At 34.4% G+C, this 13,839-nt stretch overlaps 1 protein-coding gene across 2 annotated transcripts in view; it reads right to left on the reverse strand.

Moving 5' to 3' along the window:
- Positions 1–6,790: 6,790 nt before the first annotated feature.
- Tmtc3 (transmembrane O-mannosyltransferase targeting cadherins 3) overlaps positions 6,791–13,839 on the reverse strand; it is a 32,917-nt gene continuing 25,868 nt past the window's right edge. For both annotated transcript variants that reach the window (XM_051173011.1, XM_051173012.1), the window contains exons 11-14: positions 11,626–11,729; positions 11,192–11,361; positions 9,812–10,038; positions 6,791–7,846 (exon numbers count right to left, since the gene is read on the reverse strand). In XM_051173011.1, coding sequence (XP_051028968.1) covers positions 7,032–7,846; positions 9,812–10,038; positions 11,192–11,361; positions 11,626–11,729 — 1,316 coding nt within the window. In that variant the 3' untranslated portion in view covers positions 6,791–7,031. The remainder of the gene's footprint in view (positions 7,847–9,811; positions 10,039–11,191; positions 11,362–11,625; positions 11,730–13,839) is intronic.

Genomic DNA, 13,839 nt, shown 5'->3' on the forward strand with positions numbered 1-13,839 from the left:
CCTCCCTTCCAAAGAGTTCCCTGGAAATTGATGAAGACATCTCATTTATATATAACTGGCTGTTCCAAAGGTCTCACTTTCTGCACACTGTCCAGTTGTGGGTCTCTGTATAAGTCCCCATCTACCACAAGAGGGAGCTTCTTGATGTTGGCTGAGTGAAACACTCATCGATGGACACAACAGCATGTTGTCAGGAGTCATTTTATTGCTATGCACCTTTAGCAGAACCAAAGTGTTCTGCTATGCCCATGGTCTAGCTAGCCTGAGGTTCTTGGCTACCCTAGCAGTGTCAGGCACGGACTCCATCTCATGGTGGGCTTTAAATTCAATATGATATTGGTTGTTTATTTCCATTTATTTGTGCCATTATTGCACCTGCATATTATGCAGGCAGGTCACCATTGTACACCAAAGTGTTTTCATTTGGGATGGTTTTTAATTAAATAAAATATTGGCTGGTTAGTCCCATGCCTGTGCCATTATTGCCCTAGCATATTATGCAGGCAGGTCGCTCGTGTAGATTAGAGCATTTTTAGTAGGGTTGGTTTTTACCTTTCTTCACTCGTAGCATACAAAGTACCTTCCAGTACCTGGAAACTCACATCTATTTTTAACAGCTAAGTAATATTCCATTGTGTAAATGTACCATATTTTCACTATCCATGCATCTGTAGATACACATCCAGGCTATTTTGAACTTCGAGCTATTATGAATACAGCAGCAATGAACACAGATGAGCAAGTGTCTCTGTAGGGTGTAGACTTCTTGGGATATATGCCCAAGAGTGGTGATAGCTGAATCTTAAGGAATATCTATTTACCACTTTCTGAGGAAACACCACATTGTTTTCCATGTGGCTGTAAAAGTATGTGCTTCCACCAGTGATGGATGAGTGCTCCCCTTCCCCATCTTCACCAGCATGAGTTACCATTGGTTGACCTTGGCCATTCTGATAGATGTAAACTGAAATCGCCAAGTATTTTCTATTTGAATTTCCATGATGATTAAGAATGTTGAACATTGTTTCATCTTTTGAGAACTTTAATTCTACATACCATTTTTAGTTAGGTGGTTTTTGATGATCAGCATTGAATTCTTTATAATAATTTAGATATTAACTTTCTGTGTGATGTGTAGTTGGTAAAGTTCTTTTCCTATTCTGTAGCCTGCCACTTTCTCCCAAATGATGTCCTTTGACATACAGCTTTTCAGTTTCATGAGGTCCCAATTATTAGCTGCTGTTCTTAGTGCCTATGCTATCAATGCTCTGTTCAGAAACTCTTTTCCTGTGTCAGTAAAATAAACCTTTATAGGTGTTAAATCTTGATTTGTCTGCGCTCTTTTTCTTCTTTAGACCTTGTTCTTCCATTGAATTTTGATTTCCCTGGCTTCTTTTTTTAAAATTTCTTTGATTTTTGTTTTTTGTAGATAGGGTTTCTCCATGTGGCCCTGGCTGTCTGGACGCACTTTGTAGACCAGGCTGTCCTCGATCTCAGAGCTCCTCCTGACTCTGTCTCCCTAGTGCTGGAATTAAAGACATTTGCCACCATGTTTCATTAAGAGTTGGGCTATCAGTTTTACTGCTTTTTTTGGTTTATTTCTTATTCCTTTGGTTGCTTTTAAGACAATTTTCAATGTATTTGGTTGAATATATGCTAAACATTTGCATTAACAGAGCGATGAAACTTGGAAAATATTTGGCAACTACCTCTTCAAATATTGTATTTGAGTAGTCTCTTCTTCAGGAAGTACAGTAAAATCAATGTTACTTCTTTTGACTGTCTCTTTATAGCCTGTTCCCATCTTTGCATTTTTACCCTGTCTACAATGCCAGCTAGTGCAGTTTGTGTAAGTAGTTAGTATGTCTCTGTTTACTAATTTTATCTTCTGCTTTGTCCAGTCTAAAATTTAAAAGTTTCTATCTTGTTTTTCAGGTCTAGAATGTAGATTTAGTTTATTCTCATAGAGTCCACATTTTGGTGTGTCTATTTCTTTTTCTGATATCTCCAGCAGGAAAGAAGTGTGTCTATTTGTATTTGCTTGGTCATCATTTCCCTTTCCCCCTTAATCTTTGGATATCTAACAGAGATGACAATGGGTTTGTTTACCTTGATGGCAGGTTTCCCTTTCTCTTCAAGACTTTGTGTCCAAAGCAAGGCTAAAAAATAATACATTTTTGTCTACTTTTCAGTCAAACTCAGGAATCTATGGTACTGCAGAGCTCAGACTAAATCTAATGGATATACACAAAGTTTAGCAGTATGTCCTACCTGTTGATTCCCTCTACATAGAATGAGTCAAATATATAGTATATATATTTTATACCGAGCTCACAAATGCTCCATAGCTCTTTTAAGGCCTCTTCTCCCACCTAGATTCCTATCTTTGTGATTCTCATTAGTCTTGGTGGCAAGAAAGTGGCTAGCACTTTTTTTCTCTTCTTAACAATGTATGGATTCCCTATTCTTATATTTAGCATTCTAAAATGTACCAATTGGCCGTTGGCTTGGGAGAAGTATATGATTAATTGTATAAGTGAAGATCACTAGGCAACTGGATTCATGGTTTGGAGACTTGAAACTACTCACTTCCAAGGTCAGCCATCTGGCTAGCCATAATGCACCAAAATCAGAACCATGGTTACAAGTGGGCTTGTAAATACATAACTTCCTGAGGTGTTTCTTATTCATTAGTGAAATAACCAAAGAAACTCCTGATCATTGAAATAATTCTCTGCTGACTGAAATTTACAAGATAATCAGCTCTCTTGAGTTGATCTTTGAGATTGAAAAAAAGTCCACTTTATCATTCATTCATAGTTTAGGGTAGCGTAATCAGTCACCTTTTTGAAAACCCACACTAAAGTTATAAAAAAGGTAAAAGTACAGGTTACTGATTTCTAATCACTGAAGTCTTCAAGAAAGGATAAACTGCAATTTCTTAGATCTATTTTACTCAAAGCAGAAGTAGAAAGGCACCAAATATTTGTAGAACATAAATTCCTTTCGATGGAAATTATCAACTTCACTGACATAAACACAGATATTTTTGATAAAGTGTGTTCAAGAATTTGAGGTACAGTTTGCAGACTTTTTCTATCGTCTTTTGCTATGTCCCTGATAGCAGAAAGAGCATGGTTAAGTACAGTAGAGTAATTTAAAGCTTAGTTTTCATTTTAATTTATTCCAGAATTATCTTTAGATATTTATACATAAACATTAGTGTTAAGCCCATGTTTGCCATTATGATCATCATTGATATGTATGTTGGAATGCATAAAAGTCAAGTTGTATCTACCCAAGGGAAGAGTTTAAGCCTTATGTTTATTCTAATAAATAAATCTATTAAGCACTTGAAATGTTTCTATGCAATTTAATTATATCAACTCTTTTTAAAAAACCTGAAGACGAATTAATTTGCATGTAAGGAAACAAGGTAAGAAACTTACCCTATGTTACAGTAAGGATGACAACATCGATGTAAACCTGGAGAGATACAGAAGTAAATTTTATGTAAAATTCCAAGCTTGAGTTTAGTCTTTTCCTCTCTCTCTCTCTCTCTCTCTCTCTCTCTCTCTCTCTCTGTCTCTGTCTCTCTTTTCTGGTTTTTTGAGACAGGGTTTTTCTGTATAGCCTTGGCTGTCCTGGTCTCAACTTTGTAGGCCAGGCTGGCCCTAAACTCACAGCAATCCGCCTGCCTCTGCCTCTCGAGCGCTGGGATTAAAGGTGTGTGCCACTTATGCCCAGCCCTTTTTATTTTCTTATTTTGGCATCTGTCACCAAGTAAAAATATATCGTTATCAGGAATTATAATGTATGCTTTTCACAGGACATTTCTACCATTACATGTCAGCTCATTTGTTTCTTTCTGTAGACAGACCTGCTATATACAAAACTTTGCATTTCATTTCAATATCAAAAGGCAATCAGGTTGAAAGTTTTAAAAAGTAACAATTTAATAATGAATATTTAAAAATGTGATACACACAAATAGCATAGTAATATAAAATGTATACAATTTTAAACTACTTTTAAATGAACCCTTAATATGGATTGGTGACAACAGTTTTAAGAATTACCAGATATTAGGGGATGGGGTTCATTTTAAATATCATTTGGTCATGCAAATAAAAAAATAAATATGACAAATATATGGATTTTTGAAGTATAAATTGACATACAAATCTATATATTCTTAATAGTTTTCATTAAAGCATCTCTGAAGAAGTATTCTATAACATGAAGTTGAAAACCCAATGTATTAAAAAAAAAAAAAAAAAAAAAAAAAAAAGAAAACCCAATGTAAAGAAAAGGCAATGAGGTTTTATTAGAATTGTATAATTCACACACTAAATACAGAACCGTAAACACAAACCTTTTAAACAGTGATATGTATATAGTTATTTTATTCTCATTGACCTCAGAGGTCCTTGACCTCCGAAAACCACACACTGGGACTGGACAAGTATTTGGCTGCCAGTATTCCAAGTTACACTGGGAGCTGGGACAGGATTACTTGAGACTGAGTTCAAGACCTGTTTGGGTAACACTATAAGGCCTAGCCTCAAAGAGAGGGGTTGGTGCATGGGGCTACTCACTGGAAAAATTAGAAAATTCCTAATTTAAAATGTTCATAGGGAAGACAAAAACAGCTATAGGAGTGATTTAGAATTTAACTCCACTTTCTGAGGAGTAGTGAAGGTATAATCTATCACAGCTCCTTGAAGATTGTCAAAGCTCTAGTAGAACTTTTGGTGAGTAGATTTGTAAAACACCAAAAATTTAAACTCTATCTTCTTATCATACTCAAACCTGTGATGAGTCTTGTTTTTTTTAAATTCAGATATCCCAAGTACTAAACCACAGGATAGGTAATTGGGCTTAAAAATGCGCACGTTTCCTGTCTTCAGAAGACAGCTCTGAGGCAGTTGGAGGCATATTCTTATCATTTCTTATCTCAACAGTTTCAATAAAATTTCATGCATGTTAAAAACATTAATATGACCATAAGAAAGCTCGATTAAAATTTACTATTTATATTTTCCCGGAATAAATACTACTTAGAACACATTCCTTAGTGGGATTTAAGCTATCAAAACTTAATTGGGTTCTATTACTAATGTGCAAAGTTAACACAAGAAAAATACAGGATCTTACCTGAACTAATTTAGAGCAGTGGCTTGTAACTCCTAACTACAAATCAGAATCACTCAACAAAGTTTTGGAAAAAATGAAGCGTGGTTCATTTTCCTAGAAATTATATTTAATTGTTAGGGGATGGGTGGGAGAGCTCCCATATAATTCTACTATGAAATGAAGTTGAGCATCACTGTTTGGTAATAACTAATAATTGCTACCCAAAATGGATTTGAGTTAAATAAATTAAAATTCAAGTATGAGCACTTCTTTGTGGCAGACATCATTATGAATGATAATAAAAGATTTTTCTATTAAAATTAATATTTATCCTTATCACTTGACTAGCTACATAAATTTAATAAAATAGTCCTCAAACTTTTATTATGTTTGCTATCATAAAAGGTTTCTTTTGACTTTGTTTACTGAACAATCCTCCACTTCAAATTTTAACTGTAGTGATTACAAGGAAAGTCTTTTTCTAGAGATGCATAGGAGCGCATAACAACTTCATTTTCAAGTCATAGCATATGAGGTATTCTTCACTTCATGTCTGAAGTCACAAAGCTACACTCTAAGAACTGAAACAAAACATTGCTTTGAAGTTTAACGAAATCTCATGGGTCAAGAACTAACACCCACTGGCATCAGTGCTGGAGTTAAATTATTAAAAAAAAAAAAATCTATGTCAGATCCTTTGAGAAACTAAATGGAATGGGTCTTTAATACAGAACATATTTCTTGTGACCTATTTATTAAAGATTTCTTAGAAAACATTACAGAAGCATAGTTCTAAGACATAATATAATTAGAGATTAGTTAACTCAAGGGAACTAACAATTTAAACTAAAAGTTTAAAATTTTGATGAAAATTCAGTAGTTAAAATAAATATTTAATAAAATATATAATATAACCTATTAAAAATTTAGTGTTTAAAAATGTCACATTGTTTTGCCTTCAGTTAAGAAAACTGAGTCTAGTGGCTTAGGTATCTAATAATTAATATGTGACTTTGGAAACAAAAACTGATTTTAAGTTAAAAGCAAAGAGATTACTATAATTGCTCTAACGCTTAAGGTAAGAATGACTAGGACTTTTCAGTATACAATATGCCAAGGAGCAGATTACTTCGGGAAGCAAAACCCAATGAGCAGCCATGATTATGTAGCTCATGTTAGAATACTCCGTGTGAAAGAGAAGATACAGGGTTAGTGAGCACCACTAGGAGTCTGTACATAGGAAACTTTATCTGCTTAGTTATTATAGTTTAGAATGAAGGGCAAATATGTAGTTAAGAAAATGCAGTTCTAAGCTAATGTGTCATGACTTACTTTTAAATGCTTCTTCCACCATTCCTTTTAAACCTCAAAGAACACATAAACAGCATATATTTGTAGTATAATGTCCCTTGATTTACAGGAAGAATTACTGGAAAAAAATAAGCCTTCAATGAGTATCAATCCATTGCTGGATCTGAAGAGGTAAAGAAAAAAATTAGAAAAAAACTAATAAACGAAGTTACAAAACCCAGTACACACTGGATTTATCTCCAAGGGTTCATTCTTGACACCCATATTTCAACTCAGATTAGTAGACAGATCTGCCAACTCCTCTACTCCCCCAGAAAAAAACCCAAACCTTTTTGTTTCTGTAAGTTTCAATTCACCTGGAATTTGAGATTTCGCCTATAGTCACCCAAATTAAAATTTGTGTCCCATCTTGTAAGACATATATCCTAGGCCAGAGAGGTCTTCAGTGAAAATCTCGTTTTGATCCTATATGCAGGATTTTATGCAATTTCTGAAACACCAGTATTTTTCAGTTTCTACTACAAGCAAACACATGAAATAGACTGAAGGTCTCTGACACCACTGTTACATGATACAGAGCAGTATTAGTCTCCATTTAGAATCCGTTCAATCTCTTCCAGCCTTTTCAAAGCAGCAACTCTTTTCTTCTCAATTTCTTTGATCTCTTTTGCTGTTTTATGGGGGGCCTCTTTGTCTGCATGTTTTGTTGATTGCTTGTTGGATTTAGAGTTTTTATGATCATTTGTTTTTATGATTTGTGCTGGTCTGGATTCACTTGTCATTTCTTTTACATCCTCAGAAGGGATTTCATCTCTTTCTTCTGTACCTGACGTCTTATCATTTGGGGATGGTGGCTGCTCCATAATACCAGAAGAGGAAATTTTCTCCCTGACTATACTCAAATGGCGTTGAATATATTCCTCATGAGGTGCTAATGCCAACGTTTCAACCAGGCATCTTTCAGCTTTTAGTAAGTCTTTTTCTTCAAAGTACACAACACAAAGATTGTGCTTTCCTTGAACATTGCTTGGGTCCATTTCTAGTATCTTTTCAAAACACCTTTTGGCTCCCGGTATATCCTTCTTTTGGTTCATCAAAATGTCTCCTTTTAAAATGAGACCCTTAGTGTGGTCAGGATAGTATTTGAGCAGCTCTTCTAAAATTGGCAATGCCTTTAACTCCTTAGCGGTTTGCGAATACAGGAGCGCCAGGTTAAACAAAGCACTTCTGAAGTCAGGTTGTAACTTGATGGCTTTCTTCATCCAACTCTCGGCTTCAGCATCCTTTTTGTCATCCATGGCAAGCATGCCCAAGTTGAAATAGCCATTAGCATCTTGTGGCTCTTCGTTTATGTAGTGCAGAAGCCGTTTTCTAGCTTCAGGTCTGAGTTTAACTTCACCTTAAAGGAGATAAATTATCAATGAACGCTTTTTAGGTGTTTTGTTATATTACAAAATATAACAACAAAGCACCTTATTTCTGCATCTAAATAAAAACGTAGGAACCAAACACCTTTTTCTTTATAGGGAAAAATGTGCAGGAAACTGTCAAATTACAAGTTACTTTCCTTTTCAATCAGTAAGTACTTGAGAGGAAGACTATATAGAAGTATAAGACATAGGATTTCCAAAGATGTGTATTCAAGCACAGTTCTGTTGGCATTCTGTGTTTACACACCAAATAAATTCTTTAATTTCTTTGAGTAAATTTACTCACTTTTTAAAATAATTATACAACGTGTGTATGTGGGGCTTTCGCAGATCCTGCATGAGGCGTGATTAAGACATGGAGACATTTATATAGTCTAAAGCTGTTGGGCTTTTGGCTGAGGCAGTCTCTCAGCCACTGTGTCCATCCTTGGGATTTTAACTGCTTGCTTTCCAGCTACAGCACCTTCTTCCTTCTTTCCGCATCCACCCGTTTCTGCCTGTTCTCCATCTGTGTCTGGGTCACTGTCTGCTTCTGCTCCTGCCCCTAGTTCCTGCCCCAGCGTCTGCTGTTAGCTCTTTATTATGCAAGAAGCCACTCTCCTCACTCAGCTAATCAGCTGTAGAAAGTCACCTTCCCTAGGGCAGCTTGCCTTACTTTTAAAGGTAAGAAAGTAACAGCTACATATTTTGCTGGCTGGGCAATGATCACTTTAAATAACAATTAAGAACACACTTTTTCACAGCTAGAAAATACAGTATTTGTGGGTCACCCCAACATATGTTTGTTTGTGTGTGTGTGTGTGTGTCAGCAAGTATTATAATAACTATAATTATCCAAGTCAGATTTTTTTTGTATGTTAGCTAAAAAAATTTAGTAAGTTTCATGAAAAAAAAATTATTAAGTATAAAACTGTAACATGAGGTTCTGAAAAGCAAACAGTAAAATTGTTTTTATTAGAATATTTTAAAAGTTCTGTATCTTCATACATTTAGATGAGAACTTGTGTTGGATAATGAGCAAGTTTCATAATTCTTAAGATTAACAAAAATACTAGTTTTTAAATTTATATTTTTTGAACATCAAACATAAAGACCTCTCTATATTTCTTTAATTGACATTATGATCAATAAGAAATATCTGAAAATAAATCAATAGGCTTTTAGATGAGATACTATATAGTAGCTATATACATTTGAGGTACCTACTAGCTCTTTTTGGCCTAATTTCCTAGCCTATTAAATAGACAATTTGGGAAGGTAAAGTCCATTTAAGCTACAAAATACTTCTAATTTTATGGTTCTTTCACTTCTGTAAAAGTTTAAAGATATACATTTAACCCACATATAAAATATGTAAAGAAGATATTTTCCACATAAAAATTAATACTCTAAATCATTTATGCTGTTTTATGAAGGAAAATATTCCTATATAAAATGTGGTTTGAAAACATATTTATTGGGATTGATCTTAGTTTATTATATTATATGAGGTGCAAGAAATTACAATATTTTAAAACTATACACACACACACACACACACACACACACACACATATAAAGATACACAAAGAATTTTCTTGTATGTCCTAATAAGCTATGCTTTGAAATCCTTACCTATAGTTAAAAATATTTCTTCACTAGCTGGAGTTATATTTCCTATACAAGGCTTATTATGTTTACATGAGCAAGATGATGTTGTAAAGCAGTCAGGTGCTGCCTGACACAGCTAACACACTCTAGAAAAGTGAGCGATGCTGCCACATATGCCTCTTGGTGTCATTCGAAAAAATTTAATGTCAAGTGTTTTAAATGTTCTTACTATATATTTCCTTATGTGTACTATTCTGTTATAAACAGTCTATCTATAAAATATTTGTTATGGGTTTTGAAATATTCTAATTGATTAGCTAGAGACATAAATTCAGGAAACTCACCTGATTCTTGCATTAAAATAGCTGAATTGAACAGCGCTAGCTTATGTTTGGGGTTTAGCTCCAATGCCCGGTTAAAGTTCTTCAGTGCTTCATTTGGTTCTTTCAGTTCAATATAAACAATTGCCAGGTTGTACCACAGATCTGCATTGTTTCTGTCCAGCTCCAGTGCTTTAAGATATGCTTCCTTTGCTTTGAGAGGTTTATTCATCTTTAAAAGCAACTCTCCCCTGAAGGAATCAAATAGAAAGGCTTACATTACAGTCTTACTATGCCATTTCACAAATACCATTTTAGACTAAAAAGGTCTCTTTCAAAAATCAGTCTGTAAAACTAGCCTCAAGTCTGAACTCCATGTCAGCAAATCTAGTTGTATGTACTTTTAGATGTGATATTTATTTTTGAGTGATCATTCCAAAAGAATACGTTGAAGGCGACTAAGTGACTATATGAGGAGATTAGTATTTAAAAATAATAAATAAATAAATAAATAAATAAACAAACAAACGGACAAACAAGAAAATAAATAGATGGGTGGCTGGCTAAATAAATAAATGGAATTTCGAAAAGGTTAGTTAAGAGAGTACTTGTGCCACCTGCAGGTAGCTTTCAGAAATACACCAGAAACAACAAGTTTAGCAACCTTTATCCTTCTAGTATGGCTACATTTTGAGTTTGAGAACTTAAAAAAAGTTATTTTGCTTTAAGTTAGTGTAGTTAACTTTACTAAAACAAGTAAATCAACTTCTAGGCATGAGATCAAGGTTATTATTTTAATACAGAAATTATTGACAGTCTTATGTAATAATGTATGACACAATGACTACTGAATGAGGGAAAAGAAAGACAATATCTAGTTTAGGAATAAATTTAATCTCAAAAAGTAAAATTCGGAATATATTTTCCTTAGAGAATTATAATTATTACGAGCGTCATGCTTAGTATATAAAACAGTTTATCATGTAATGTCCCTTAAGTATAAAGTGATAACATTTACATGAGAATATATACAAATATTAATGTGATGTCAGACAAAAATTTGTTTTTTCTTTTCTGTCAACCAAGGAGTCTGCTTTGTTGCAAAGGCAGAAGAGACAGAGACAGAGAGGCACTGAGATAGACTAAAAACGTTTACAAGAAACAATAGGACTAATATGGAGCTGTTTCTAGAACCTTTTCATGTAAACCTACTTCAGCTAAGGATTCCCTTGTCAACTTCAAATTACGGACGTTTGACTGTCAGTCTACTACAAGGTCCACCACCCTTCATATACTTAGCTGTCAAGAAAGAACACTAAAAGAACACGGTGGTAATTTAGTTGAAACATACATGCAGACTCAGCTTCTGTTGTACAGTGGTAGCGCTAAGGTGGACTATGATACCTGCTGATGTACGCCTGCTTGAAGTCTGGCCTCATGCTTATCGCCTGTCGGTACAGCTGATCTGCTTCCTCTAGGCGCGACTCATTTGCTCGGATGAGGTTGGCCAGATTGATATAAACATTTAGGTGATTAGGGGCAATTCTGGCTGCATATTTTTTGCCAGGAATAATCTGTTAAGGAGAAAAACACATTTGTATATTTGATAGTACATATCAAATAAAAATAACAAGTTTTCCTAATGGCTTATTTAAAGCAACACAGAGCGTAAGTTTTGCTGAGAATTTTACTAGTATAACAAAATAAATTTTAAAATTTTAAAAATATGAACAAGAAATTATGTCTAACCAGGAGCAGAAGACTGGGGAGTATATTTATACCAGTGAATTAAGTGAGTTTTTTCCTATGGACACAACACAGTAAATAATGCAGCTTACCTGAGGCATCAGTGATTTGGCCACCATGTAAGACTCTTCAGCTTCTCTAGTTCTGTTTAAATTTTTGTAAGTTCTTCCTACATTCATGTGGGCACCAATGTCATCTAAAACAAACACCACAGTTACTGGCACATAAACTAGGCACTGTTCAGGGTAACTGTTGAGACGGCAGTGCTCAGAATCCAGCAAGAGAAGGTGGCCCCGCTTTTTCTGTGAAGTTCTTCTAAAACAACCTGCCATGACTTACACTGACACGACTGGTCGGACGCTACAAATGCCTTGGAGCACTGTAAGGAAACAGTGCACGCAACATGGGAAACTCTTGAATGCGTCTTTGAAGGTTTAGGGTAAAAGAGACAAAGGCAATGAACTGCTTTACCACATTTTATTCTGCCCTGTATGTACAGCTTGTTTCTACTTTCTTAATCTCACAATTCTAGAATTCAGTAAAAAAATACAGCTCAACTCTACAAGAGAAAATGACTATGGTAAGTCCTATAATTAGGACATGGGTTTAACTATCAAATATGCACAAATATGTAGAATTACAGCTGAGAAATGAAAAAACTTGTGATTAAGAAAAAATATTGTGATTGTGATCAAAGTGGAATGGCAGGTTGGTAGGTTGACTAAGAAGCTGTTATTCTCTTTTAAATGATAACACAATTTTATATAATTTATTTAAAATTATGTTAATATCAGAATGTCAAGAATTTGTATCTCATTTCCTGATATTGAAAATAAAATACATAGTAAATTTAATTAGTGGGAGAATAAATATGTCTCTTAAAAAAGATGAGGGCTAATTATACAATAGGTAAAAAAGACATAATTCTAATATTTATTTCAAACATTTGGAATATAGATCAATGGAGGACAATTTTTATTTGACATCAATATCTAGCAGACACAACAGTTTGGATTATGATTACTACTCGCCCACAACAGCGATGATTTTGCACTTGTGGAACAGTAGTTTTTTTAGTGCAACTCTGAGGACACATGGTGCCAAGCATATATACCTTGGGCATTCACCTAGGAGGAGAGCAACAGTCCCAAGATCTCACTATGTGATGTTCTTTATGTTTCCATTGAGTGCACTGCATACAAACTGTCAGAGGACTACATTTTGAGAATTGAATGTTCCTAACAATTTTGCTTCTAAAAGACCTAAACTGCAAATAATCCAACAGTTCATGAACAGATAATGGCTAGACAAAATGGTATATCCTTATGAAGAAGTGCTGCTCAGCCACACAAAAGTATTTTTTAAATTCTCAGACACTGATGAGTATCAAAATAATTATACACAACAAGGAATCCAGAAAATATGAGTCTATGAGGATGATTTTGTCCATACACAGTTTCAGAAAAGCAACGAAAAATATAGTGATTGAAATTATTTCAATGGCAATGGATTTGATCTCATTTTATTCTCTGCCAAATGAATTTCCCAAGAACTGTTCTCTAGTCATTAATTCTAATGTCTATGCTTTTTATTTTTATATTTTAACTATAATTTTAAGTACTTAAACACCTGAAAACATGCACAAATATATTTTGTGTGTATTTATAAGTAATTTTTACATATCTTCTACATCGTATGGCAGATATATTTCTTTGGTATATTTTGAGTTGGTTAATCAAAGAAAATGAGAACACTAAAAAAAAAAAAAAAAAAAGAAATTTATTCCTACTTTTATTAGTAAAGTAAAAAGCAATCAGAGACAGGAGTTTTAGAACATCTTTTTACTTGTCTAGGAACATTCTTTCCAAACAGGAAAAATTAGAGGCCTGACATGTACCACAGAGAAAGACAATCTCAAATTATTGTTACCCAGGAAACCTCATCAGTAGATGGCCTTGCACATTATGCATAGCTCCTCTCTCCCACACTGCCGAAGCTAAACCCATACAAGGTTCAGTGACTGCTGAAGCTCATACTGTATTTTGACTCCCATCCTTGGGTATATAATAAAACCTGTATTTTTTCCTGTTATTTGTTTGTTGTTAGTTTTATCAAATGCCAGAGAGAATAAAGTAAATTTTAAACTACATTTCCAGTGGGAGCCTCACAGCAACTGTGAACTGTTCCCACTCACTGCTGGTTTCTATGCTCTTATGAAGAGGTGGAGCTTTTAAGAGATGACCAGTGGTAGGAAGTCACTGCAGATATGTGCCATGAAGGGAATACTTGAACTCAGACCCTATCTT

This window comes from Acomys russatus, chromosome 31 (assembly GCF_903995435.1).
Source record: "Acomys russatus chromosome 31, mAcoRus1.1, whole genome shotgun sequence".
Lineage (NCBI taxonomy): Eukaryota > Metazoa > Chordata > Mammalia > Rodentia > Muridae > Acomys > Acomys russatus.